Here is a 27,668-nt window from a genome sequence, read left to right on the forward strand (position 1 = left end):
CATACAACATTGTACCCAAACTAAAATTTTATCATTTTCTTCACACAACTAGAGCTTTCTTTTGGTGGTATTTAATCACCACTGGGGTTTTTATTTTTTGCTAAATTAACAAAAAAAGACCAAACATTTTGAAAAAAAAAAAAGTTTTTCTTTGTTTCTGTTATAAAAGTTTGCAAATAAATGTTCTTCATAAATTTAGGCCGAGATGTATTCTGCTACATGTCTTTGGTGAAAATAACCCAAATTAGGATGTATTTTTTAGTTTGTAGGAAAGTTATAGAGTTCACAAACTATGGTATAGATATGAATATTGATCAATCCTGAAGTACTGACAGCCAATCTAATTTCTTGAGGTCCAAGAATGTCAGAACAGTACAGATATCCCCCAAATGACCCCTTTTTGCAAAGTAGACAGTCCGACGTACTTCATAAGAGGCATGGCGAGTTGTATTTTTTTTGTCATAATTTTTCGGAAAATTAAAAAATTAAAAAAAATTAGTTTCACTATTTTTTTTTACATATGTCACCAGTGCAGTACAGCGTCATTATATAACTGGCATGGCGGTGAGCAGGGACACTGACTGGTGACAGTATGAAAAAAAATATATATATATTTCTTTTTTCTTTTTTTATTTTTTATTAAATTTTTTTTCTTTTTTTAAGATTTGTTTTTCATATTTCACTATGACCAAAGTAGTACAATGTTACCATAGTAACATTGTACTACTTTGGGGAAGTGATCAGTATTTTATTTTTATTTTTTTTTACACAATTTGCTTATAGCAAAGAATTACTTTGCTATAAGCAAGCATTTACCTGAATGACATTGATTCATTCAGGGTTTTTTTGTTTTTTTGCTCTTAGTTGTGATTTGGCCACAGCTAATCATATGACATGTGCATGTGATTAGCTGTGACCATTCACAGCTAAACACTAGTATACAATGGATGGCATGAATGAAGCCATCCACTGTATACAACTGTCATGTGACCTGCTGTGATTGGTCACAGCAGGTCACATGGTACCGGCAACGGGGCCGATACTCAGATCTGTCATCGGCCATGTCCGAGGTACACGGCCGGTGACAGATCGCACCGCTGCGCCGCTCTGCAGGAGCGCAATCTGCGCATGTGCGGGAGGATGCCGTATGGCGTCCACCCGGAATGCTGATGACATTTGCCGCCTGTCCAGTCGCAGAATGGGGGAAGGGACAAGACCTGTAAGTGTTACTGACTGGCAGCAGGGAAAACTGGAATTTCAGCCCTGCCAAAACAGTCCAATCCACCTAGCACCATACCCTTCTTGTCCCTTGAGGGGGGTGCATGGCCAACGGTGATAAAATATTCTAATTCGCGGCCTCGGCTGTCAATCACTGGGTCCGGCCGGTGATTAGTCGCCGATACCCAGTGATCGAGGAGGATTACTGACGGAGGGAGAGAACTGTAAGTAAACAATACAGATCTCTCCCGTCAGCTCCTGCATACTGCTATGCATGGCTTTCCATAGCAGAGCCATGCATAGCAGTGTGCTTACAATGAAGCACAAACACTCAGCCCCCATAGTAAAACAGCACACAGTTAACCCTTTGATCACCCCACATGTTAACCCCTTCCTGCCCAGTGCCATTAGTACAGTGTCAGTGTCAGTGCTTTTTATTAGCACTGATCACTGTATTGGTGTCACTGGGGACGTCAGTGACACCAAATCAGTTCTTCCCAGTGTCAGAATGCCCGCTGCAGTCCCACATTCCCGCTATAAGTCACTGATCACCGCCATTACTAGTAAAAATTAAAAACAAATCCCAGTATATATACCGTCATTTGTAAACGCTATAACTTTCACGTAAACCAATTAATTTACATGTATTGGGATTTTGTTTTAGCAAAGACATGTCGAAGAATACATTTTGGCCCAAATTTATGATGAAATTTGATTTTTAAATTTTTTTTTACTGGACATGTTTAATAGCAAAAAGTCAAAAATATTGTTTCTTTCTCAAAATTCTCAGCCTTTTTTTTATAGCGCAAAAAATATAAAACGCAGAGGCGATCAAATACCACCGAAAGAAAGCTCAATTTGTGGGAAAAAAAGGACGTAAATTTAATTTGGGTGCAGCGTTGCATGACTACATAATTGTCAGTTAAAGTAACACAGCGCCATAGGGCAAAAAATGGCCTGGTCGGGAAGGGGGGTAAATCCTCTGGAGGGAAAGTTTGTAAAGTGCAAATCAAACTGCAAACACATTCAAGAAAGTGCAAACAGGTTATGTCTGTTTTGCACTTTCTTGTATGTTTTGCTGGTAGGTTAATTGGCTCTTGTCTAAATTGGCCCATGTATGAATGTAAGTCAGGGACCTTAAATTTTACACCTCTTGGGGGTTAGGGACTGATGTGAATGTACAATATTTATGTAAAGCGCTGCGAAAATTGACGGTGTATAGCTGAAATAAATAAATAAATAACAGAAAATGTTTTTTTTGCACTTTACAATGGAACCTCAGTGAACTATATGCCTCACCCGTGGCATGCTGGCTTTTCTCCCCTGCCAGACAGGACTGTGCTATGTAGCAGAGCTGTGAAAATCTCAAATGTGGCTGGACAGAAGTACAAATCCTTTCACAGTAAAAACAGCTCCGATAAACCCCATTCATACTTTGCATAGCAGGAACACTCAATCTTGCTCGCATTTTTCTTTGCGCATGCAATTTACACGTGATTCCGCAGGTCACTCATAGGACTGCACTATGGATGTTTGTCATGCCAAAGAAACTCATGTACCTAATTGTGCCACTAAACGTGTTTGACGACTAGCTTTTTGCCATGATTTTTGCGTGTTTTGTCAAGCGACAATTGAGAAATAAGAAATAATGGCACCACAAGCCTGTAGCGCATTTTGCCACAGTTCCGGAACCGCACAATTCTGCTTGCAATTCCAATATGCTGAAGTGTGAACGAGGCATTATATGCAATTCATCTATGTATTGATCTTTTGCCTGGAGTTCAGTTCTAAAGTAAACTTGTTGCAAGAAAAATATGGGGGCTTCCACTGCAGACTCGCTTCTGAAAATGCTAGTTTCCCGGCTGTTACTCTGAGCCCTCTAGCTTCTCTGCATTCTCAGTTGCAGATTCAGAATAGCCATGAAGATCAGGAGAGTTCAGGGCCGTTGCTAGACATTAGTTTTACATTTAATCCAAAGTGGTAATCATGGTATCTTACCAGTCCCTCGATATTTTAATTTGTGTGCCCAGATGTGTTCCTGATCTATTAGGTCCCTAGAAGCGCTCCTGGTCTGCTGGCTAGATCTGCTGGCCAGAAATCACTGAAGATGCTGGATGAACAAAACAGGCAGGCATCTAGCATTTTTAGAAAAAGGGCAGCAATAGCAACCTATTTTCTCACTACAGCTCTCCTTGTGATCTTAGTGGACTACAAAACACCTCCCATGTTACGAAGAAGAGAAGGAGGTGTTATGTAGTCCTCACATCGTGTTATGTAGTCCTAACTTACTCTCTGTCCTAGGGTGGCAAGACTGCTCAGTATGATTGTTGTCCAAGAAAAAGATGTCACAGGCAGTCACAGTCATCTTCTAATCAGCTGTAGGAACACAGCCATGGAATCCCAGGACTGCTTAGTACCTGATTTTTAAAAGTCAGCAGCTACAGTATTTTTAACGGCTGACTTTCAATTCTTGAAAAAATAAATTCCTCTTTAAAAGAGAAGATGAGGATTTTTTTTTTTTAGAACTCATACTTACCCAGGTGGATGCAGCATCAGTCCAGTCCTAGTAGACACCCCCCGCCAAGTGCGACCAATTCAAGTGAATTGGCCCACTCTTTCAGCACCCAGCAACCACATGCAATGCACCAGGTTATGCTGTGCTAGTGCAGTGTTCAAGGAGTAAAGCAGTCTGTCAAATGTTCTCTGAAGAGCGATGCACACAAGTGTTAATGAGCCCTAAACTGTGTTTCTATGCCTCCTTGTAACATCCTTCGTGAGCTCCTGGACTTCTCCTTTTCCTCCTCATCTCCTTTTATTTGGAAGGGGCAGTGTACATTAGCTGCAGTCATGTGCGCTGCTCTATGCACGCTACAAATTCCACAGTGAGCAGGAGAGGGTGGGTATGTTCCTGTATACAGTGCTAGGGGGTGCTGGAGTGGGCTGTGCCCCCCAGGATTTTAGTTTTACCCCCCTGGTCTCTGGGAAGACATCCACTAATCCATGAGCCAGTGTGATGAGAACAGATGTAAGGGGGTACTCTGATGGGGACACCTGATGTAAGGTGGCACTATAATGGGAACCATGATGTAAGGGACCCTGATGTAAAGGGAAACTCTGTTGGGGGGATTTATGTAATGGGACACTCTTATGAGGAAAAACCATTCAAGGGGTACCTGATGTAAGGGGGGCTCTGTTGGGAAACCTGATGTAAGAGGCATCTCTGATGGAGACAACAGATATAAGGGGAAATCTGATGGGGACCCTGATGTAAAGGGAAACTCTGTTGGGGGCATTGATGTAATGGGACACTCTTATGAGGAAAATCCATTCAAGGGGTACCTGATGTAAGAGGGGCTCTGTTGGGGAACCTGACGTAAGAGGCATCTCTGATGGAGACAACAGATATAAGGGGGACTCTGATGGGGACCCTGATGTAAAGGGAAACTCTGGGGCATTGATGTAATGGGGCAATCTTGTGAGGAAAATCCATGCAAGGGGTACCTGATGTAAGGGGGGCTCTGTTGGGGAACCTGATGTAAGAGGCATCTCTGATGGGGACAACAGATATAAGGGGGACTCTGATGGGGACCCTGATGTAAAGGGAAACTCTGATTGGGGCATTGATGCAATGGGGCACTCTTGTGAGGAAAATCCATGCAAGGGGTACCTGATGCAAGAGGGCACTCTGATGGGAACAGATGTAAAGGGGCACTCTGATGGGGACAGATAGTCAGTGACTTACAAATGTGTTCACATTATGCCCCTTGATTTTCTTTTTTTTACTGCACTCCCAGATGAGATCGGCTAGCTCCAGCCCTGATACATTGGGACCATGGAAAATGAATGTAGCCACCCTTTAAGTCAGATCATAGCAGCAAAAGAAGGAATTTGGCGATCTGGAAGAGGCTGAGAGCAATAGAAGGGAGTTTTGAGTTAGGAATACATACTTCAGTAGAATTGTTTTTTTTAACCCAGGCTCAGTGTCACTTTAATTTCTGCCTTCTTTTTCCTCCAAGCTTTCATTGAGTTTGCTGTCATCCTCTGCCTTCTGCCTCCTTCTCCCCTTTCTCTCCAGCAAGGAAAGAGTTATCCCAGGCTGACAAGGTGAGGGCTGCTCAGCCGGCTCATTCACTGACACCATTTCCTCATATGTGGCTGCTTCTCAAGTTTCAACACAAGCAGGAGGGATAGGAGAAGTCGCTGGGTGGGGAGAGTCCACGTCTGCCCTGCTGCCACCTCTGCTCAGATCGCGATCCGGGATAATGATAATAATGCGGGGGGCAGCGCACGGGGGATGATGCTGCGGCGGGGCAGCGCGGACCGGGGATCGCAGCGCAGACCAGCGCAGCAGGAGGAAGCCCAGCGCAGCGCAGCAGCAGCAGAGTCCAGCTCCTGTCCTAAATGCCACGCAGGCAGCAGTGAGCAAGGCAGCCCATGTGCTGTAGGGAAAAGCCGGCTGTGTGACCAGCTCCAGCAGTAGTGGCCCCTGGCTCTGCCAGGCAGCAGACCCCAGGATGCACAGGGTAAGAAAGTACTTCCGTGGCAGTGGCAGAGCCCTGGCATTTATCTTTGTTGCCTCTATCATCTGGCTGATCTTTGACATGGCAGCACTGAGGTTCTCCTTTAATGAGATGAACAGCAGGCTGAACAGAGAGGAACTTTTCAAAAGAGAGAAGGGGGGCTCTGAGTCCTGGAAGCTCCCGGGGAGAAGCAGCGTCCGCCGCAAGTGGGGCGATGGTGGGCAGCCCTGGGACCAAGATACCACCAAGCTTAAAGGGATATTCCACCCTCCTGGAGATGAATTTGGTAAGGTAGCTAATTTAGACTCTAAAGGCATATTCAGGCAGAGGAAAAGGACTATTAAGCCTATGGTGTTGGATAAAACGATCGCTCCAATGGGCGTACCTGGGACCAAGTTGTTCACCCTTGATCGGAACATTCAGGGGAAAGGTAACAAGTTACAGGCAGCGAATGTCACACAAAGGCTGAAGGCAAAAGCTGATTTGTCAAAAGCTCCAGCAAAGAAGAATTTCATTTTCAAGCAAAATGCAACAGCTTCTGCTGTGAGGGAGGGGGCAGTACACAAGGTAGATAAACCTGTAGAATTAGTGCAATTTAAAGTCACAAGGAAGGTGGGTGATTCAGAAGATTCTAAAATAATAAATACAGGGGTCATCGGTGGCAGGAATGCAGTAGGCTTTAAAGATGCATTGGAAGGCAAAGATGGTGGAGCCAAAGATGTTGGAACATTTAAAGATTCTGTGAAATCCAGGAATAATGGGACTTACAAGATTCAAGGGGAGGTGAAGGATGAAGAAGCCTCTAAAAAGGTAGGGAAGCCTAAGGACTCTAACCACGCATTGGAATTCAAGGATGATGATATCGCTAAAATTCAAGGGAAGGTTAAGGGGGCAGAAGCTGCTAGACTGGCATGGGAGCCCCTGGACCCTAAACATGTTATGGAATCCAAGAATGAAGTAGAAGCCAAAAATGCAGGGGCTCCTAAACATGATGTGGTAGCCAAAGATGTAGGAGACCTAAAGCCTGATAGCAGAGCTTCCAAAGATACTGTGAAAGTCAAGGATATAGGCGCTGCTAAGGTTATAGTAGGAGCCAAAGATTCAGAGATCTCCAAGGTTGTAGTCAACGATAAGGATGCAGAGGGTTCTAAGGTTGTAGTCAAGGGTCAGGATGCGGAGGGGTCTAAGGTTGTAGTCAATGAAAAGGATGGAGAGGTCTTTAATGTTGTAGTCAAGGGTCAGGATGCGGAGGGGTCTAAGGTTGTAGTCAAGGGTCAGGATGCGGAGGGGTCTAAGGTTGTAGTCAATGAAAAGAATGCAGAGGGCTCAAAGGTTGTAGTCAAGGGTCAGAATGCGGAGGGCTCTAAGGTTGTAGTCAAGGGTCAGAATGCGGAGGGCTCTAAGGTTGTAGTCAAGGGTCAGAATGCAGAGGGTTCTAAGGTTGTAGTCAATGAAAAGGATGCAGAGGGCTCAAAGGTTGTAGTCAAGGGTCAGGATGCGGAGGGCTCTAAGGTCGTAGTTAAGGACAAAGATGCAGAGGTTCTAATAAAGGAAAATAATGCACTAGACTCTAAAATTGCAGCAGAAGGCAAAGCTGCAGGGGGCTCAAAAGACAAAGCAGAGGGTCCACCTTCTGCTACTTTAAAACTGGACAAATTCAAAGCACAAAGCTTAGAAAGCCTACGTTCTGAGAAGTTCAACATAACAGATGACAGACCTAATGCGTTATCTGCCAACAATGGATCAGTCATCATATTAAATAAAGCTGGTGCAGCCATTGGTGAGCCCCAGGCTCAAGAGACTGTTAAAAAGTTGAACATTTCAAAGGGCGCCATACTGCCAGCTACACACAGTGCGGGTGTTGATGTAAAAATCTCCAGGACTGGTTTCAAAGGAGGGCTTTTAGTAGAATCAGAGAACAAGGATGTAAATAGAATTTTGACAAAGAATATTACACATAGGTTTGCCAGTATCAATATTAGTTCTTCCAGTAACGCTGATGTGGAAAATAAACAGTTAATCCATCATGATCAAGAGAGCAGAGTACCAGGCACTGGGATGCACAAAGTTCGAACACTGGATGCAACTGAGAGACCAAGAGACCTCAAAGCTCCTGGTCAGCTTGGGAGACCTCTGAAAGTTCCTAAAGACAAGGAGCAGGAGGCAAGCAAGCGGTGGAAGGAAGGAAACTTTAACGTCTATTTGAGTGACATCATCCCTCTGGATCGAGCTATCGAGGACACCAGGCCAAAAGGGTAGGAGCTCTAAGTTCTCTCCTTTCACTGTTTTTCTCTATAAATGTCAGCTTCACAGCTCTCCGCATATCAATGAGACTAATGAGAACTGTAATTCAGTAAGAAGAAAAAATGGTTCCAGTGTCTTGGGAGACTGGGCCATGACTGTGCCAAGTGTTTATATAGTGTAATGTTTAAAATGAAACTCCCATTTCACAAATTACAAAAACATGTTGAAGTGGAACTAAAAGCCATTTTTGTTTTATTTTGGATAGCCTAAGAGAAGGATTTAACTCCTGCCAGTTTTTTGTGCTATCTATGTCCCATTGGGGAGATTTTGCCTTCACTCCCTGTCCCAAATCCACAACAGGAAGTGAGAAGAAATCCCTCCAATGTGAGGGAATAACTGGTTGTCAACGGTGTCACTAGAACTTGTGTCTCCATTTGATGAATTCCCTTCTTTTCCTATCCTGGTGACAACCCAAAATTTGGGATTCTCTTTTTGTTTCACTTTTAGTTGTAGTGGTAAACAGGACAAATTGAGGGGGTTAATCTGCCCAACTGGGGCACAGACAGCTATAAAATCCTGACAGGTGTTCTGCTTCAATCGTTTTTATTGCAAATTTTTTCTGTATGAAAAAAAGGGAACAAAATATAACGTGTATAGATGTTTTGATTGTTTCATCCACAAAAATATTGAGATTCATACATAGAAGGAAAGGCACATATGCATAGCCAGATACACGTGTTTACCCCCCCCCCCCCCCAGGGGGTGAACCCTGCGGTGGGCAGAGAATAGCAGCAATAATTGGTGCTCCAAGAATACAGAATAAAGATTTCTCAGCTGTACATGTCTGGTCGGCAACTTACGTACAGCCACTGTGCGGAGGCTTTAGACTAAGTAGAGCGAATAGTCGAGCCAATCCCTCTGAGTCTCATAAAACTGCTGGCCCACCAGGGTCCCTCCGGGTCCCACAGAGGCTGAGGCATCATCAGCATCAGATATAGAAATAAACAAAGTACAATAACACCTTTAGGGCTCGTTCACACTTGACTTTATTTCTAACTCTTGCCAAACACCCCTATAGTGTTTGACAAGCGTTAGACAGGCGTTTGTGAAGCATTTTTAATGCTCCACAAACGTTCCCAAAACTCCCTATGCGCGGTTTTGAGGCGGTTGATAGGCGTTTGCCAAGTGTTAAAACCACACCACAAACTCCTATAATGAAGTTTAAATGGTATTAAACGCCTTGCAACCACATCACAACCGCACCGCAAACAGCACCATAGACTTGAATGGGAGGCTTCAACTCCTCCTGATTCGACCAGAGGTGTCAGTTTTGCCGTGACGCAACACTAACGCTTCCCTGTGAACAGCACTGTGTGCTGCCATGTGCAGAATTTTCAGAGGTGTTTGAGAAGGGTTAAAAACGCTTCCCAAATGCCTGGCTGACGCCTTCTGACAAAGCTAGTGTGAACATAGCCTTACAATAAACAAAGTACAATAAGAAATACTGCTACAGGGTGGCACAGCTGCACAAAATCATGTATATATTCCATTGGTGGCTTCAGCTGTCGATCACTGGAACCCGGCTTCCCCACCGGCACCCAGTGACCCCCGAGTATCACTGACAGGGGAGAGGTCTCTATGTAAACAATACAAATTTCTCCCCTATCAGCTCCAGCATGCAGCTTTGTATTGCTCTGCATAGCAGAACAATATAAAGCAGTATGCTTACACAGTAAAACACACACAGTACACAGTAAAACAGCACACAGTTAACCCTTTGATCGCCCCAGATGTTAACCCCTTCCTGTCAAGTGTCATTAGTACAGTGTCAGTGCTTTTTATTAGTACTGATCACTGTATTGGTGTCACTGGGGATGTCAGTGACACCATGTCAGTTCCTCCCAGTGTCAGAATGCCCACCGCAGTTCCTCTATAAGTTGCTGATCGCCTCCATTACTGGTATAAAAAAAAGAAAAGAAATTCCAGTATATATACCGTCATTTGTGGATGCTATAACTTTCACGTAAACCAATTAATTTACATGTATTGGGATTTTCTTTAGCAAAGACACGGAGCAGAATACTACATATTTTTAACATTTTTTTTACTGGATAGGTTTAACCACTTCCATACAGGGCACTTTTACCCCCTTCCTGCCCAGGCCAATTTTCAGGTTTCAGTTCTCTCACACTTTGAATGACAATTGCGCGGTCATACAACATTGTACCCAAACTAAAATGTTATCATTTTCTTCACACAACTAGAGCTTTTTTTTGGTGGTATTTAATCATCGCTGGGGTTTTTATTTTTTGCTAAATTAACAAAAAAAGACCGAAAATGTTGAAAAAATAACACGTTTTTCTTTGTCTCTGTTATAAAAGTTTGCAAATAAATAATTGTTCTTCATAAATTTAGGCCAAGATGTATTCTGCTACATGTCTTTGGTGAAAATAACCCAAATTAGTATTTATTATTTAGTCTGTTGGAAAGTTATAGAGTTCACAAACTGGGATATATCTGAAAATTGATCGATCCTGAAGTACTGATGTCAGAACAGTACAGATATCCCCCAAATGACCCCTTTTTTGCAAAGTAGACAGTCCGACGTATTTCATAAGAGGCATGGTAAGTTTTTTGAAGTTGTCATTTTTTTGTCAGAATTTTTCGGAAAATGAAGAAATTAAAAAAATGATTTTCACAATTTGTTTTTACATTCTGTCACCAGTGCAGTACAGCATCATCATATAACTGGAATGGCGGTGATCAGGGACATTGACTGGTGACAGTATGAAAAAAAAAAAATTGATAACTTTTTTTTTTATTTTTTTTATTTTATTATTTTTTATTAAATTTTTTCTCTTTTTTTAAGATTTTTTTTTCATTTTTCACTATGACCAAATTAGTATAATGTTACCATAGTAACATTGTACTACTTTGGGGAAGTGATCAGTATTTTTTTTTTTTTTACACAATTTGCTTATAGCAAAGAATTACTTTGCTATAAGCAAGCATTTACCTGAATGAAATCGATTCATTCAGAGTTTTTTTTTTTGTGATTAGCTGTGATTTGGCCACGGCTAATCACATGACATAGCTGGGCTGTGATTGGCACAGCTTGTGCATCTGATCGCTGTGACCATTTACAGCTAGACACACTTGTATGCAATGGATGGCATGAAAGGAAGCCATCCATTGTATACAACTGTCATGTGACCTGGGCCGGTACACAGATCTGTCATAGGCCGTGTCCGAGGTACATGGCCGGTGACAGATCGCTCCGCAGCGTAGCCCTGCGGGCATGCGCATTGCATGCTCTGAAAAGGATGCCATATGGTGTCCACCCAGAGGGACAAGGTGTTCGCCCAGCCGCCTTCTGGCTATAGGCCGGGGGGCAACTGGTTAATAGCAAAAAGTCAAAAATATACTTTTTTTTTCACAATTGTCGGCCTTTTTTGTTTATAGTGCAAAAGTAAAAAATGCAGAAAAACCAAGAAAGCTTCACTTGTGCAGAATAAAGGACATAAATTTCATTTGGGTGCAGTGTTGCATGACTGCGCAATCGTCAGTCAAAGTAACGCAGTGCCGTATCTCAAAAAATGGCCTGTTCAGGAAGGGGGGTAAATCCTCTGGAGGGCAAGTGGTTAACACAGTGTCATAGTTGGTGACTAACAATAGATGTCCAGGTGTTGAGACAATGAGTATCCATGCTCAAGACAGTGAGACCCCCTACTCAACCAAGACACATATGTTCAGATCACAAAGAAAAAAAAACATTGGAAAGGGAGAAAACTGACAGGAGTTATAATCCTTTTCCACTCTATCCAAAACTAAAAGTTTTGTCTTTAGTTATACTAAAGACAGCTAATATATATATAGATAGTAATATATATAGTTCAAAATAAGTAAATATATTATTACATAGATCTAGCAGTAGTGCCTGAATCTGTGTTATTAGCCTCCGGTCATCCCTAATACAGCAGCACTGAGACTGGGAAAGGGAGAGGCAGAACGAGAAGCCAGTCAGGCTCTGCTGCATGCATATGTACTGACAGGTAACACACTGACAGGAGGTAAAAGCAGAGTAAGCTGAGATGATAGGTGTTGCTGCTCCTTCTTTGTCCAATCAGCGGGCACCAGGCAGGCAGGTGAGACCACTGTGTTCCCAGATAAGCATTTCTACAGAGAAAGTAGTGTCACCCTCCTGGGTGTGCTGTTTTGGCAGAGATGTATTAATCAGTAAAGTGTCTGGAAAGAATTTAAAGCCAAACTTTGGGAAAGCTAATGAATATTCATTGCAGTAGGGCTTTACCTACACTTCAAAGGTTGATTACTAGTTCAATCTCGGGGAGAAGAGAATAGCTTTTACTTACCTGATCCTCTGTTCCACTGGCAGGTGGTGCCCCCCCACGCTCTGGCAGTGGACTGTTCCTGAGCATCATAACACATAGTGCTGGGCTATGGACCCTGCATTGGTCTTGATGACCTCAGGACCTTAGACCAGCCTTTCTCAACCAGGGTGCCTTGAGGTTTCTTCAGGGGTGCGCTGGCAAAATGTCTACAAATTGTCCAAAACTTGTATACAATCCAGCGGGTGGAACAAGCCTGCCTTTTAATTTTACAAAGTCACAGGTTTTCATTGTGCACCATTACGACCTTCTAGCCACCGGCATCCTGACAACCAATGATGTCATCAGTTGATAAGGATGATGTCAGCTGCCTGCACAGCATCCTAGTTTGACCCTCCCATGCCTCTCTCCATCAACGCTGGGGTAACATTAGTTCAGTGATGGAGAACAACTGAGGGAGAAGAGAAACATTGGGACACTAGTCAGTACCAGTGTGCAAAAGTGTATTTGCTTTCGAAGAATAAATCACCTCCAATGTTGGGTGTCCTACATGTGTGGATGTTGCCACGTTATATAAAACTATTAGAATAGTTTTTCACATTTTAGAATGGGGTGCCTCAAGACTGTCCATGATTTTAAAGGGGGCCTTGACTGCAAAAAAGGTTGAGAAACACTTCCTTAGACCACTGGAGCATAGGTGAGAATATGCTGCGGGGACCAGTCTAGCAGCATGGAGGATTGAGTAAGTAGAGATTCCTCAACAAGTTTCCTAGACCTAGATGAGCTGTGAACGCCTGCAGTGCTGACGCAGCCCCACTACAAGGGATAATACTTACGTTTCCCATAGCTGGACTTTAAAAGCGGTTCACATACCTGCATTTTAATTGTGCAGTTATCTGTTTGCCTGGAGCTCTGTTTGTTATCTACAGAATAGAGCCAGGTGGTCTGTATTTTTCAAATATAACACTGTAGCAAACTGTATACGTTTTATATCCATTCTATAGTTGTATGGGAAATCGCATGTGATACGGACAGAAATCGCATTCCTGTTCAAATCACATGTGATTATTTGCAGTGCAATTTGAGCCATTCATTTTGTGTAAGCTCGATTTGCTTTTTCTTTTTAGCACATCGGAATCGAATCGCATGGGTGTTCACACCCATGCAATCCAATTCTTGCAATCGCAATGCGCACACCAGTGCACAAAGCAAGGTCCATAAAGACATGGATGAGCGAGTTTGGGGTAAAGGAACATGACTGTCCTGCACAAAGTCCTGACCTCAACCCGATAGAACACCTTTGGGATGAATTAGAGCAGAGACTGCGAGCCAGGCCTTCTCATCTGATATCAGTGCCTGACCTCACAAATGTGCTTCTGGAAGAATGGTCAAACATTCCCATAGACACACTCCTAAACCTTGTGGACAGCCTTCCCAGAAGAGTTGAAGCTGTTATAGCTGCAAAGGGCGGGCCAACTCAATATTGAACCCTACAGACTTAGGCTACGTTCAAACGCCTGTCAGCAGGCATCAGACAGGCATTTGGGAAGCGTTTTTAACGCTTCTCAAATGCCTATGAATATTCTGCACATGGCAGCACACAGTGCTGTTCACACGGAGGCATTAGCCTTGCTTTGCTGCAAAACTGACGCCTCGTGTCAAGTCAGGAGGAGTCTATGGTGTAGATCTGCAAACGCGGTTGCGACACGGTTGCAAGGCGGCAGCGGCGCATTAATACCATTTAACTTCATTATAGGAGTTTGTAGTACAGTTTTAACGCTTGGCAAACTCTTATCAACCTCCTCAAAACCGCGCATAGGGCATTTTGGGAGCATTTGAGGAGCGTTAAAAACGCTTCCCAAACGCCTGTCTAACGCCTGTCAAATGCTATAGGGGTGTTTGGCAAGAGTTACAAATAAAGTCAAGTGTGAACGAGCCCTGAGACTGGGATGCCATTAAAGTTCATGTACGTGTAAAGGCAGGCGTCCCAATACTTTGGCAATATAGTGTATGTCCATCAGACATACACCTGTTTGTATAAACTAGTACAGGTTGTTACCGCCCCTCAACTGCAAATGTGAACTCATGGGGTTAAATCGCCCCCCCACCCCCCCGAAAATGCCAGCCATTTACCTAATTATTTACATTCATTCCTTCCCAGTCCTTCGAATTCCCAGACAAGTCCACAATGTCTTCCCAGATACAGTGATATCACCCCTCATTTCTGGTTTTCTTGATGTTATTTTTTTCCTATTGAACATTTTGGTGAAGGAGGGATGATGTAATTGCATGTGTTTGTCAGCATACAGTGCACATTGTAGATCCAACTTCTGAAGGTAAAGGTGATATTCACATAGAGTTTTCACAGCTGCTATCTAGAGATTTTTTTAACAGGTTCACTTTAATATGGGAAAAATATTTCTGCGATTACATTTACAACTCATTCCACAGTGCTTTACGGGTGTATATGTTTTGTTTGCTTCACTGTTTGTTTTTATTTTACTTTTATATTATTGTGACTACAGTATGCATGTGTATAGAATCATAAATCTTCTCTTGGAGCTAAAGCAGACCTTAAACTGACCTACTTCCAGCTTTTCTGTGTCACATCTATTTATATCACCCATATATGTACAGAGAGACAACTAAGCCAGCGAGAAAGAATTTTCGACAAATAAGCGTTAGGGCTCATTCAAACCTACGGACGAGCTTTAGGTTCCAATAAAACACACCCCATTGTTTACTTCATTGAAATGTCATAAAAGGATATTTCATTTAAAGTGATTGTAAAGGCTTATTTTTTTTTTAGGAAAAAATAACAAACATGTCTATACGTACATGCTGTGTGGATTTGAACAGAGCAACCCGGATCCTGCTCTTCTCGTGTCCCCCGCAGGCCCTCCTGGCCCCTCCCTCCTGCTGAGTGCCTCCAGAGCAAGCAGCTTGCTATGGGGGCACCCACTGCTCCATGTGTCCATTCACACACGGAGCCGTGGCTTGGCTCCGCCCCTTCTCTCTTCTCATTGGCTCACTGGCTGTGATTGAGAGCAGTGGGAGCCAATGGCTCCCGCTTCTGTCTCAGCCAGTGAAAACAGGGAGTCCTGGGATAGCCGAGACTCCAGTGCACATCGCTGGAGTGAGAGGGGGCTTAGGTGAGTATTGGGGGGTTGCTGCACACAGAAGATTTTTTACTTTCATGCATAGAATGCATGAAGATAAAAAACTTTAAGCCTTTAGAACTACTTTAACTATGCACTGCAAAATGGTGATGTGCGATTCTCTCTGTAAAAAACTGCATAGGTGCTGCATTTTCACGCAATGTACACCACTTAACATATATGCTGTGAACAAGTCACATAGAAAATACATTTTTTTTTTGCTATTTCTGCAAATGTTAAAAAGGGCCAATTTTAGGGTTGCAGTGTGCTATCTCCTTGTTTAAAGTGGTTGTAAACCTTGGACATAAAACATGAACAAAGCATATACCTCTATAGTGTGTGAATGTCTCGATACAAAGCACTAATGGTTTGATTTACTAGACCTGGACAGGCAAAATCTGGTGCAAATCTGCATATAAACTAATCAACTTTTAGTTTCAGCTTGTTCAAATAAAGTGTTACTAAACCCACAAAGTAAAATCAGTCCATATATCCAGTAAAGCATGCTTGTTATATTCACTGTGGAATCTAAGGGTTTATCCTCTGCATTGTGTAAAAAGGCAATTTGATCCTGTCTTCTCTGATCCTCCCCTTCTTCTACAGTCCCCATTCCATCTCTTGATAGAACAGACCCTTGTGGCCAAGCTGCACATGCACAACTTGGTGTGTATTGCTAGAGAGGTTTTCTTTTCCTTGGGAGAGTGCATGTGATCAGCACAGGGCCAATCAGCACTGTCCAGAGAGGGATTATGCAGCCTCATAGGACAATCAGGGTAGAATGAAAACTCCTATAAGCTTTAACCAGTGCTCTGCTAGAAGTCACAAGACTGCTCTAACTGCTGATGAGGTATTTAGAAGATTGTATTTTATTTATTTATTTCAGGTACTTATATAGCGCCATCAATTTACGCAGCGCTTTACATATATATTGTACATTCACTTTAGTCCCTAACCCTCAAGGGGTGTACAATCTAAGGTCCCTAACTCACATTCATATATACAAATACTAGAGCAATTTAGACAGGAGCCAATTAACCTACCAGGAGTGTGGGAGGAAACCCACGCAGGCACAGGGAGAACATGCAAACTCCAGGCAGGTGGTGCCGTGGTTGGGATTTGAACCAACGATCCTAGTACTGCCAGGAGGAGGTGCTAACCATTTAGCCACTGTGCTGCTACTAAATTAATTGCATTTCCATGTACTGTGTACTGTAGTAGACCAGATATAGTAAATACAGGGTCACGGGTTTAGTAACACTTTAAGCTTTCACGGAAAAAAAACCTGGAAACTGATTGGGTTCTGTGCAGAGCTGCACCAGATTTTGCACTCTCCAGTTTTAGTAAATCAACCCCTAAGTGTCATTTCTCTTTGCTGCCTTGTTCCTCTGCTATCTGACAAGTTTTCCTGACACCAAGAGAAAAACAGTGACAGGAGAAGGATCTCCAGCACACAACCTGTGAGTGACAGCTTCAGTTCTGTTCCTGTGTGCTGTGTAAAGGGGGGGGGTCTCTTCCCTCCAAGCAGCTCTCAGAGCTCTACTCACTGACCTTTGCAGAGTGTAATTTCAGCTCTCTGTCCCTTCTTTCTGAAAGCCCAGACAAGCTTTATAAATTCTGGACTTCAAACAGATGTAGAAAAGAGAAGACTGCAAATAAACAGTACAACTTACAGTCAGGTCCATAAATATTGGGACATCAACACAATTCTAACATTTTTGGCTCTATACACCACCACAATGGATTTGAAATAAAACGAACAAGATGTGCTTTAACTGCAGACTGCCAGCTTTAATTTGAGGGTATTTACATCCAAATCAGGTGAACGGTGTAGGAATTACAACAGTTTGCATATGTGCCTCCCACTTGTTAAGGGACCAAAAGTAATGGGACAATTAGCTTCTCAGCTGTTCCATGGCCAGGTGTGTGTTTTTCCCTCATAATCCCAATTACAATGAGCGGATAAAAGGTCCAGAGTTCATTTCAAGTGTCCTATTTGCATTTGGAATCTGTTGCTGTCAACTCTCAAGATGAGATCCAAAGACCTGTCACTATCAGTGAAGCAAGCCATCATTAGGCTGAAAATACAAAACAAACCCATCAGAGAGATAGCAAAAACATTAGGCGTGGCCAAAACAACTGTTTGGAACCTTCTTAAAAAGAAGGAACGCACCGGTGAGCTCAGCAACACCAAAAGACCTGGAAGACCACGGAAAACAACTGTGGTGGATGACCGAAGAATTCTTTCCCTGGTAAAGAAAACACCCTTCACAACAGTTGGCCAGATCAAGAACACTCTCCAGGAGGTAGGTGTATGTGTGTCAAAGTCAACAATCAAGAGAAGACTTCACCAGAGTGAATACAGAGGGTTCACCACAAGATGTAAACCATTGGTGAGCCTCAAAAACAGGAAGGCCAGATTAGAGTTTGCCAAACGACATCTAAAAAAGCCTTCACAGTTCTGGAACAACATTCTATGGACAGATGAGACCAAGATCAACTTGTACCAGAGTGATGGGAAGAGAAGAGTATGGAGAAGGAAAGGAAATGCTCATGATCCTAAGCATACCACCTCATCAGTGAAGCATGGTGGTGGTAGTGTCATGGCGTGGGCATGTATGGCTGCCAATGGAACTGGTTCTCTTGTATTTATTGATGATGTGACTGCTGACAAAAGCAGCAGGATGAATTCTGAAGTGTTTCGGGCAATATTATCTGCTCATATTCAGCCAAATGCTTCAGAACTCATTGGACGCCACTTCACAGTGCAGATGGACAATGACCCAAAGCATACTGCAAAAGCAACCAAAGAGTTTTTTAAGGGAAAGACGTGGAATGTTATGCAATGGCCAAGTCAATCACCTGACCTGAATCTGATTGAGCATGCATTTCACTTGCTGAAGACAAAACCGAAGGGAAAATGCCCCAAGAACAAGCAGGAACTGAAGACAGTTTGCAGTAGAGGCCTGGCAGAGCATCACCAGGGATGAAACCCAGCGTCTGGTGATGTCTATGCGTTCCAGACTTCAGGCTGTAATTGAGTGCAAAGGATTTGCAACCAAGTATTAAAAAGTGAAAGTTTGATTTATGATTATTATTCTGTCCCATTACTTTTGGCCCCTTAACAAGTGGGAGGCACATATGCAAACTGTTGTAATTCCTACACCGTTCACCTGATTTGGATGTAAATACCCTCAAATTAAAGCTGACAGTCTGCAGTTAAAGCACATCTTGTTCGTTTTATTTCAAATCCATTGTGGTGGTGTATAGAGCCAAAAATGTTAGAATTGTGTCGATGTCCCAATATTTATGTACCTGACTGTATGTAGGATGATTTGTTTAAGGTGTATCACCTGAGGCCAGTCACTTCACTGGGTATATGTAAGGGGTTACAACCACTTTAACGTCTCTCTAAAGGCAAAACTTTTTTTTGTTTTAGTTTTGGATAGAGTGGAGAGGAATTAGAACATCCATCATGTTTTTGTTGCTATCTGTGCCCCTGTTAGGGAGATTCACTTTTTCTATTTGTCCTGTTTACCATTATCACAGCAAGTGAAGGTAAAAGAAAATTCCAAATTTTGAAAGGTCCCCAGAAAAGTAATAGAGAGGAAGTCTTCCAATGGGGACACTAGTTCTGGTGACAACCAGGGATTGCCCACTTTAGATATGGGACAGGAAGTGAAGGGAAATCTCTCCAAGTGGGACACAAAGGCAAAAATATAAAAAATATAAAAGATGACTGAGGTTATAACCCTCCTTTACTCTATCCAAAATGAAAAAAAAATTTTTGCCTTTAGTCACACTTTACAGGGGAAGTATAGCCACAGCTATTTTGGCTGTACTTCTCCTTTGGTTTACAGAAGAGCAGTTCATTCTGCACTCCTGTGACCCATTTTGAACCATCAGTGGCTAAAGCCCTCTGTCAGCTGACATCACAGTGACAGTCCAGGCTCAGGAAAAATCCTGACTTTAAAGTCGGGATCCTCCCAGATAGCTGGCAGTTGGCTAAGCCTCTCAGTGAGCCGTTGAGAGCCTGAGCCAGCCACTCCCACTCCCGCCCCCTCCACAGCCCAGCGCTCCAGTAAGAGCTGAAGGGGCAGAGCAGGGAGCCACTGACTGACAGTCACAGCTCTCTGCTCAGAGTGGAGGGGAGAACTGAGCAATCAGAGGTGTTTGATTGCTCAGTTCTCAGTACATAGCCAGTAGGGGACAGATGCAGCATCGGATTGATGCTGCATCCACCTAGGTGAGTATATACTGTACACTATTTTGCCAAATGTTTTGTGACACCTGTCTTTACACGCACATGAACTTTCATGTCATCCCAGTCTTAGTCCGTAGGGTTCAATATTGAGTTGGGCCACCCTTTGCCGCTATAACAGCTTCAACTCTTCTGGGAAGGCTGTCCACAAGGTTTAGGAGTGTGTCTATGGGAATGTTTGACCATTCCTCCAGAAGTGCATTTGTGAGGTCAGGCACTGATGTCAGATGAGAAGGTCTGGCTCACAGTCTCCGCTCTAATTCATCCCAAAGGTGTTCTATGAGGTTGGGGTCAGGACTCTGTGCAGGCCAGTCAAGGTCCTCCCCCTCAAACTCACTGATCCATGTCTTTATGGACCTTGCTTTGTGCACTGGTGTGCAGTCATATTAGAACAGGAAGGGGCCATCCCCAAACTATTCCCACAAAGTTGGGAGCATGAAATTGGCCAAAATGTCTTCACTGGAACTAAGGGGCCAAGCCCAACCCCTGAAGAACAACCCCACACCATAATCCCCCTTCCACCAAACTTTACACTTGGCACAACGCAGTCAGGCAAGTACTGTTCTCCTGGCAACCACCAAACCCAGACACGTCCATCAGATTGCCAGACAGAGAAATGTGATTGGTCACTCCAGAGAAAATGTGTCCACTGCTCTAGAGTCCAGTGGCAGCATTCTTTACACCACGGCATCCGACACTTTGCATTGACCTTGGTGATTTAAGGCTTGGATGCAGCTGCTCGGCCATAGAAACCCATTCCATGGAGCTCTCTATGCACTGTTGTTGTGCTAATATGAAGGCCACACAAAGTTTGGAGGTCTTTGACTATTGACTCTGCAGACAGTTGGCAACTTCTGCACACTGTGCACTTCAGCATGCACTCTCTCATTATACGTGGCCTACCACTTCATGGCTGAGTTGTTGTTCCCAGTTGCTTCCACTTTGTTATAATCCCACTAACAGTTGACCGTGGAATATTTAGTAACAAGGAAATTTTATGGATGGACTTATTGCACAGATGGCAACCTATCACGGTATCATGCTTGGTGTCACTGAGCTCCTGAGAGCGACCCATTCTTTGACAAATGTTTGTAGAAGCAGTCTGCATGGCTAGGTGCTTGGTTTTATACACCTATGGCCATGGAGGTGATTGGAACACCTGAATCCAATGATTTAGAGGGCTGGTCCAATACTTTTGGCAATATATTGTGTTAGTATATATATATATATATATATATATATATATATATATATATAGTAAATCCCATACTTCTCTTTTAATAAAGTTGGATGTGATCTGACACCATTAGTCCTCATGCACACTTGAAGTTTTGATAACGCTGGTAACATTAGCTGAGTAAACTCACGTTAAAAATTTTAGTTTTTTAGTTTTTTTTAGCGTTTTTGCATTAGCGTTTAGCTGCATTTCGCCACGTTTAGCAGAGTTTTCCTGCTTTTTTCCGCATTTGCGTTTTTTAGCATTTTTTTTACCAAAGGAAAATGTGCCAGTTTGCGGCGTTTTATCGCGTTTTTCAGTGTTTTTCAGCGTTAGAGCATTTTTAAAGCTACAGAACTCCTCTAGAGACCCACTACTTCTGGGTAGTCAAGTGTGCATGAAGGCTCAGTGTGCAACGTCCTGCTAAATTTCAGGCAAATATAAAAGGCATTTATTATTGTTGCTCTGTATTTATGTATTTCTTTACACTGCAAACAGTTTAAGTACCTGAATTGGTCTTGGTATCAGCCTCCTGAAGTCCATTTACAGCAGAGCTCAGGCTGGGAGAAGGAGAAGCAACACAGGGCCACTGATAGGGAGTTACATGGAGCCTTCCAAACCTGGGCTCCAGTCCCATTGAGTTAGCATAAGTGTAAATTAAAAGATTCAATCAATAATGTGTGTGTGGGGGGGGGGGGGGGGGGTGCATATATAATCTCCCTATAATACGCAGAACAGTCATCAACCTGCAAAATTGTAAGTGTAAATCCCAACCACAGTACTACCTGCCTGGAGTTTGCATGTTCTCTCTGTGCCTGTGTGGGTTTCCTCTGGATACTCCGGTTTCCTCCCACACTCCAAAGACATACTGGTAGGTTAATTGGCTTCTGCCTAAATGGGCCATAATATGTGCAAGTATGAATGTGAGTTAGGGACCTTAGGCTGTAAGCTCCTTGGGGGTAAGCGATGGTGTGAATGTACAATAAATCTGTGTAAAGCGCTGTGTAAATTGACAACGTACATAAGTGCCTGTAATAAATAAATAACAAACAAAAAATAAACAAACTGCAGCAGATGGAAATGTGATCTTTTTCCTGCCAGGGTTGTGCTATGTGGCAGAGCTGTGTACATCTTAGAACTGGATGGTAGGACATATAGATCCTTTGGCAGATAGAAAAGCTTACATACACTCTATGGAGTCTGTTTATAAACATTTGTGCAAGCTGAACGAAACTTCACTGTATTTTCCAAATAGATTATTTCCTGTATAATCAGCTTCATCTAGCAGCCCAAATGCAGTGTATTTTCTTTTAAAAACCGGAATGAGAAAATAAACTGCAATTTGTCCATTAGATGGAGCTGATGGTGCAGGAATTTATCTATTAGAAACAATAAAGGGAAACTTTGTTCAGCTTGCATGAATGCGTCAGACATTCCACCAACTGTTTTATATTTGGACCCCTATATATTTCATAATTATATTTAGTTGTTAACTTTAAAGGCCAACTACAGTAATATAAAAAATTCCACCTGTCCAGCATGTTTCTTCTGCAATAAAGACCCTGCCTGCTCGCCATTTAATTTTTACAATTTAGCTCAGCTTTAACCAACTACAGCCATTAGAACCTAGGTATCCGTGTGGGACAGATTCATTTATTTCTGCATGCCATTGCAGGCTATAAAAGGAGAAATCAAACAGAATATGAGCCAGATCTACATGTGATTGCAGTTGTTTCAACAACTCCTCCTCTCTATTTATTTATTACAGGTATTTATATAATGCCAATAATTTATGAAGCTCTTTACATATTGTACATTCACATCAATCCCTGACCTCAAAAAGTGGAAAATCCAAGGGCCCTTTTTCATATTCATACATGCACATACTAGGGCTAATTTAGACAGCCAATTAACCTATCAGCATGTCTTTAGAGTGTGGGAGGAAACCAGAGTGCCCATGGGACACCTATGCAAGCACAGGGAGAACATGCAAATTCCATGTAGGTAGTGTCCTGGTTGGGATTCACACTAAGGACCCTAGTGCTGCACGGCACAAGTGCTCACCAGTAAGCACCTAGGGATTATATACACAGGCACCTGGGGGGCCGTACAACTTACATTTAGGGCGTAATTGCCCACCTGGTGGCCACAGGTGCTGCCTATAACCAGCCATAGAAATCAATGGCTGTAGGCGAGTACACGCCAGTACTTACCTATACATGCGCATTTGTACTGAAGTACCCCCAGGGTGCAGACAGTTTTTGCCTGGGTTTGTATGCCCACACATAGGCACAAGAACTGGCATACACCTCGTACAGCCATTGATTTCTATGGGCAGCTGTATGCTGTAACTGTGGAGAAATACAGCCAAATGTTATGTTGTATAGCCCCAGGTGCACATGTAAATGAGGTTTTAGGCTACATTCACACCGGCGATTAGGGTTGGTGTGAATTGTAGCGGCGGTTTTTCCTATGGCTGTCAGCGGGTAGATGTGGCCGCCAGCCCCGTTCACTATACCAACAGGTCGCTGGTGACTGCACCTATTCGCAGCTCTTTGCACAGCCAGCGATTACCTGCGGTGATCGCTAGATTCCCATTGTCTGTGTCCAACAGCAATTACCGCAGGTAATCACTGGCTGTGCAGAGCTGCGAATAGGTGCAGCCCCTGGTGACCCGTCATTATGTGAATGGGGCTGGTGGCTGCACCTACCCGCTGACATCTGCAGAAGGAACTGCCGCTACAATTCACATCGGCCCTAATTACCGGTGTGAATGAAGCCTAAGTCTAGGTTCACATCTGTGCGGGTGGTGCCGCTGCAGATCCACGGAAAAATCCATGCAGCCACACCACCCGCACAGAGAAATGCGGACCTGTGGCCGGGTGCCATTAGTTCTAATGGCATGCCGCCCGCACTGGAAAACTCAACCGTTCTGGGAACCGAGGTTCCCGCGCGGGCTGCGTTTTCGGAAGAAGCGCAGGGACTTCTTCCCTGCATGTCACGGGCACGGGAGTCCATTCATATGAATGGGCTCTCATGCCCGTGCAAAACACAGCACGCACATCTGCATATATGTGAGCCGGGGTGTTTATTTGTTTTAATTGAAAAACTGTCTCAAATCAGGGCATATATGTCTTTGATTAATTCTTGCAGTTGATTTCTCAGAATTGCAGAAACATGGGTTGCAAGACACCTATCACCGATCGCAGATCCAAATTCTGTGCCCGATACAGTCAATAACTTAATTGACAATGGCCAAACCAGTGTTACCGGGTGTGGAGACCAGCCCCATTTCTAAATACAGACAAATAAGAATTCTACATGTTTTAGATTAATGAAAACTAGGTGAGGCGTTTACATAATCTACTTAACCTGTATAAATTATGTGTCATTAATCAAATGCAAGATTTGACAACCATGTACAGCTTCATTGTTGCTTCTGTATTTCACCCAGTATTGAAATCTTGGTAGAAATGTTGGTGTTGTGTTAAATATATATTAGTGTTTTGTTTTTTTTTGGCACAGGCCAGTTGTGTTTTGTGCTACCCCTGTAGGAGCCGCTGATTTTAACTGCTTCACAGTGCAGACCCCACCAATCACTCAAGCAACAGCCCATTCACTCTGGCTCTATAAAACAGTCTAGAGCACAGTTTCCCAACCAGGATTCCATGGAACCCCAGGCTTATTCCAGAGGTGGCTGGGTGTTCCTTGAGCAATGAGAAACTCCGGTTTTCAGATAAGTTCCCATTGACACCTTTGATCTTTGTAGCTATTTATCGGGGGGTTACTTCTTCCCAATGACCACAAGTGTAAGGAGAATTCTTCCCAATGACAATCACACTAATGTATCATATATTGTAGATAGAGTTCTTAGTCTCAGGGCATCCCTGAGACCAAACAGTTGTTTCAATGGTTCCTCTGTATTGCAGACCTTGAGAAAGGCTGGCCTAGGGGGTGACGTTTTAGGATTTATAGCTTATTGAACTTGTAACAGTACAGGGGTTGGGGTAATGTGCAGGTCCACTAGGCAAACTAGGCAGCTGCCTAGGGCACACTGCCATTTAGGGTTACCTGAGCTCAGCACAGGCTGGCACTCTCTCTGTGTTGCCTATGGACCTCTTGTATGAATTCTTAATTTCTCCGCTTAGTCCCCCTCTCCTCATACACAGGGAATGATGTGTATGAGTATTCCATGTAGCTCCCCCAGGGGCGGACTGACAACTCATGGGGCCCCTGGGCAATAGGGGATCATGGGGCCCCTGTGTCCTTGCCCACACTCAAAGCACACCGAAAAAAGCCTATAAAAGGTACCAGGGGCATTTCATGGGGCCCCCTTCTGACCCCGGGCCCTCGGGCAGTGCCCGAGTGCTAGAATGGACAGTCCGCCCCTGGGCTCCTCCTAGGATGGCAAGTGAGGACATTAGCCCAGGACTCCAGGCGGTCAGCAGTCTCTGATCAGAGGATCGGTACGTACATCTCCGGTTAACACAGTGGCACACATGATCCTCCAGCTGTAACAGGGAGCCGGCTAGTCCCTGAATGGGGCGTGTCCAGCACTGGCTCCGCCTTCTTCTACACAGCTGCAGCTAATCCATAGGCGGGGGTGTGCTCTGGTTTCAGGGCTAACCCTATGTGAGTAGGATGATCAGGGCCCAATGTGTATGAGAGGGAAGTGGTGTAGTGCTGGGAGGCCGCCTTTCCTCACTGAGAGCTGAAGCCTGGACTCTGCACTTCATCAGAGCTGAACCGAGCCTACAATAGTAGGATGGCGGGTCATGGCGATGATGGGAGGAGGAAGGGGGCGAACAATGGTCGGGGTGAGGGAAGCGGATGCTGATTGATCGAGTGGGACGCCGCCATATCATGAATAATCCTTCAGCTGATGGGAGGGGCAGCAGAGGGGGAGGAAGAAAGGACAGAGGACAATGCCGGGTATCTGGGGCCATTGTAGTAGCTGAGCTGCCGCTCCTTACTGTGTTCCTCTCAGACTCAGTCCCTTATTGCAAGCCGGCTGGAGGTTGCTGATCACTGTGGAGTTTTGTAACTCTGTGTTTTTATTTTTTTAGTTTCTCTGCCTGATTGATTAATACAGTTAATTTATATTTTCCAATATATATTTTGTCTTTAAGATCTGTGCTGGTGGCATCTTATAGCACTTATTTTTGCAAATTAAAATAAATTTAGCAGTTTCATGTTTTGTTGATTTAAAATTTTCTACTGTTTACATTTTTTTTTTTGGGGGGGGGGGGGGTGGGCACAAGTAGCTGGTCTTGCCTAGCACCAGACCTGGTGATGTGGGACACTCCAGATGAGTGGACTGCAGGACTACCTCCAAGGGGCAGCAGACCCTGAGGCTGGGAACGTCTCTAGCAGGTCAAGAACAGGACTGCTCCAGGCCCCTAACTATTTATGTTCTCCCCAGTCATCTACTGGGGTTCACCTGCCCAGGGATTGGCTGAAGCACACTAAATATTCAAGCTGCCCATTTAACTCTCCTAGCCCCATATGTTCTGGAAGCCTTCAGAATGCAGGACTACATTTACCTATCATCCTAGCAACCTACCTAGGAAGGTGTTACGTGTACTTACAACATCCTAAGACTTACATAAAATACTTGAATGGGGCATGAAACACTAAACACTTAACACTCTAAATGACAACCACACCTCTCATTGTTATTACACCAGATTTTGTTGGTCATCTGCTATTGAAATCTGGTATTACAGCTTCTTGTAGTATTGGGACTCCATGAACAGGGTCTGTCCTAGTGGTGTTCATCCTTGATATTTGACCACAAATGTAGAAATCAATCTTTTCTGGGATTATAAAAAGAACAAACAGGATGGTGCAAACGCCTAGTGCATTAGCAACGATTTATTGTTCGCAAAACATAGATGCCATATGGATGCTCACTGAAGTGGAAAGTAAAATCGCATAAAAACCACAAGATGCCACAGCAAGGGAAATCACGTGTGTCCATGCAATCCGGCTGGACTGGCAAGCTGACTCGTTTCAGAAGCGTACCTCCTATATTTTAGTGGGTTTTTTATGTGTTAGCCTAGCTTTGAGGAAGGAGGTATTCCTCCGAAACATGTCAGCTTGCACAAGATTTTGCTGATTGAGGAGGGCAGTATCTACTACACATTTCCGGAGAAGTCCATGATCCTTTGTATATCATACATCATTTGTGCTCATCTTCCTCTTCAGTGGACCTCTGAGCGATGACATTTACATTTTCTGGGACTATAGCTGTCAGATTTTTACAAGTACATACAGTATATGAAAATCTGGTAGCCCATAAATAAATCTAAATTCTATCAATAAAATTTAATATGAGCTTTAAAATGTTAATGTTATTTTCAGTCATGCTCAGGGGCGGACTCACAGCTCATGGGGCCCCCGGGCAATAGGGGATCATGGGGCCCCCGTGTCCTTTCCCAAACTCAAAAAAGCCTATGAAAAAGGTATCAGGGGCATCTCATGGGGCCCCCTACTGACCCTGGGCCCTTGGGCAGTGCCCGAGTTTCCAAATGGTCAGTCCGCCCCTGGTCATGCTAAAAGAGAAGTTTGGAACATTTATTATTATACTTACCTAGGTGAATGCAACATCTATCCGATGCTGCATCTTCCCCCGCCGGCTCTAAGAGTGAGAACTGAGCGATTGATCACTCAGTTCTCCCTGCCACTCTGAGCAGAGAGCCATGACTG

At 43.7% G+C, this 27,668-nt stretch overlaps 1 protein-coding gene across 1 annotated transcript in view; it reads left to right on the plus strand.

The window, feature by feature from the left end:
• The first annotated feature begins 5,411 nt into the window (after positions 1 to 5,411).
• Positions 5,412 to 27,668, plus strand: part of GALNT5 (polypeptide N-acetylgalactosaminyltransferase 5) — a 78,281-nt gene continuing 56,024 nt past the window's right edge. The window contains exon 1 of the mRNA XM_089659699.1: positions 5,412 to 7,993. Within this exon, the coding sequence (XP_089515825.1) occupies positions 5,733 to 7,993 (2,261 nt within the window). The 5' untranslated portion in view covers positions 5,412 to 5,732. The remainder of the gene's footprint in view (positions 7,994 to 27,668) is intronic.

The sequence above is a fragment of the Staurois parvus genome, unplaced genomic scaffold, assembly GCF_062004578.1.
Source record: "Staurois parvus isolate SC_StPar_1 unplaced genomic scaffold, SC_StPar_1.0 ptg000031l, whole genome shotgun sequence".
In the NCBI taxonomy this organism is placed as follows: domain Eukaryota; kingdom Metazoa; phylum Chordata; class Amphibia; order Anura; family Ranidae; genus Staurois; species Staurois parvus.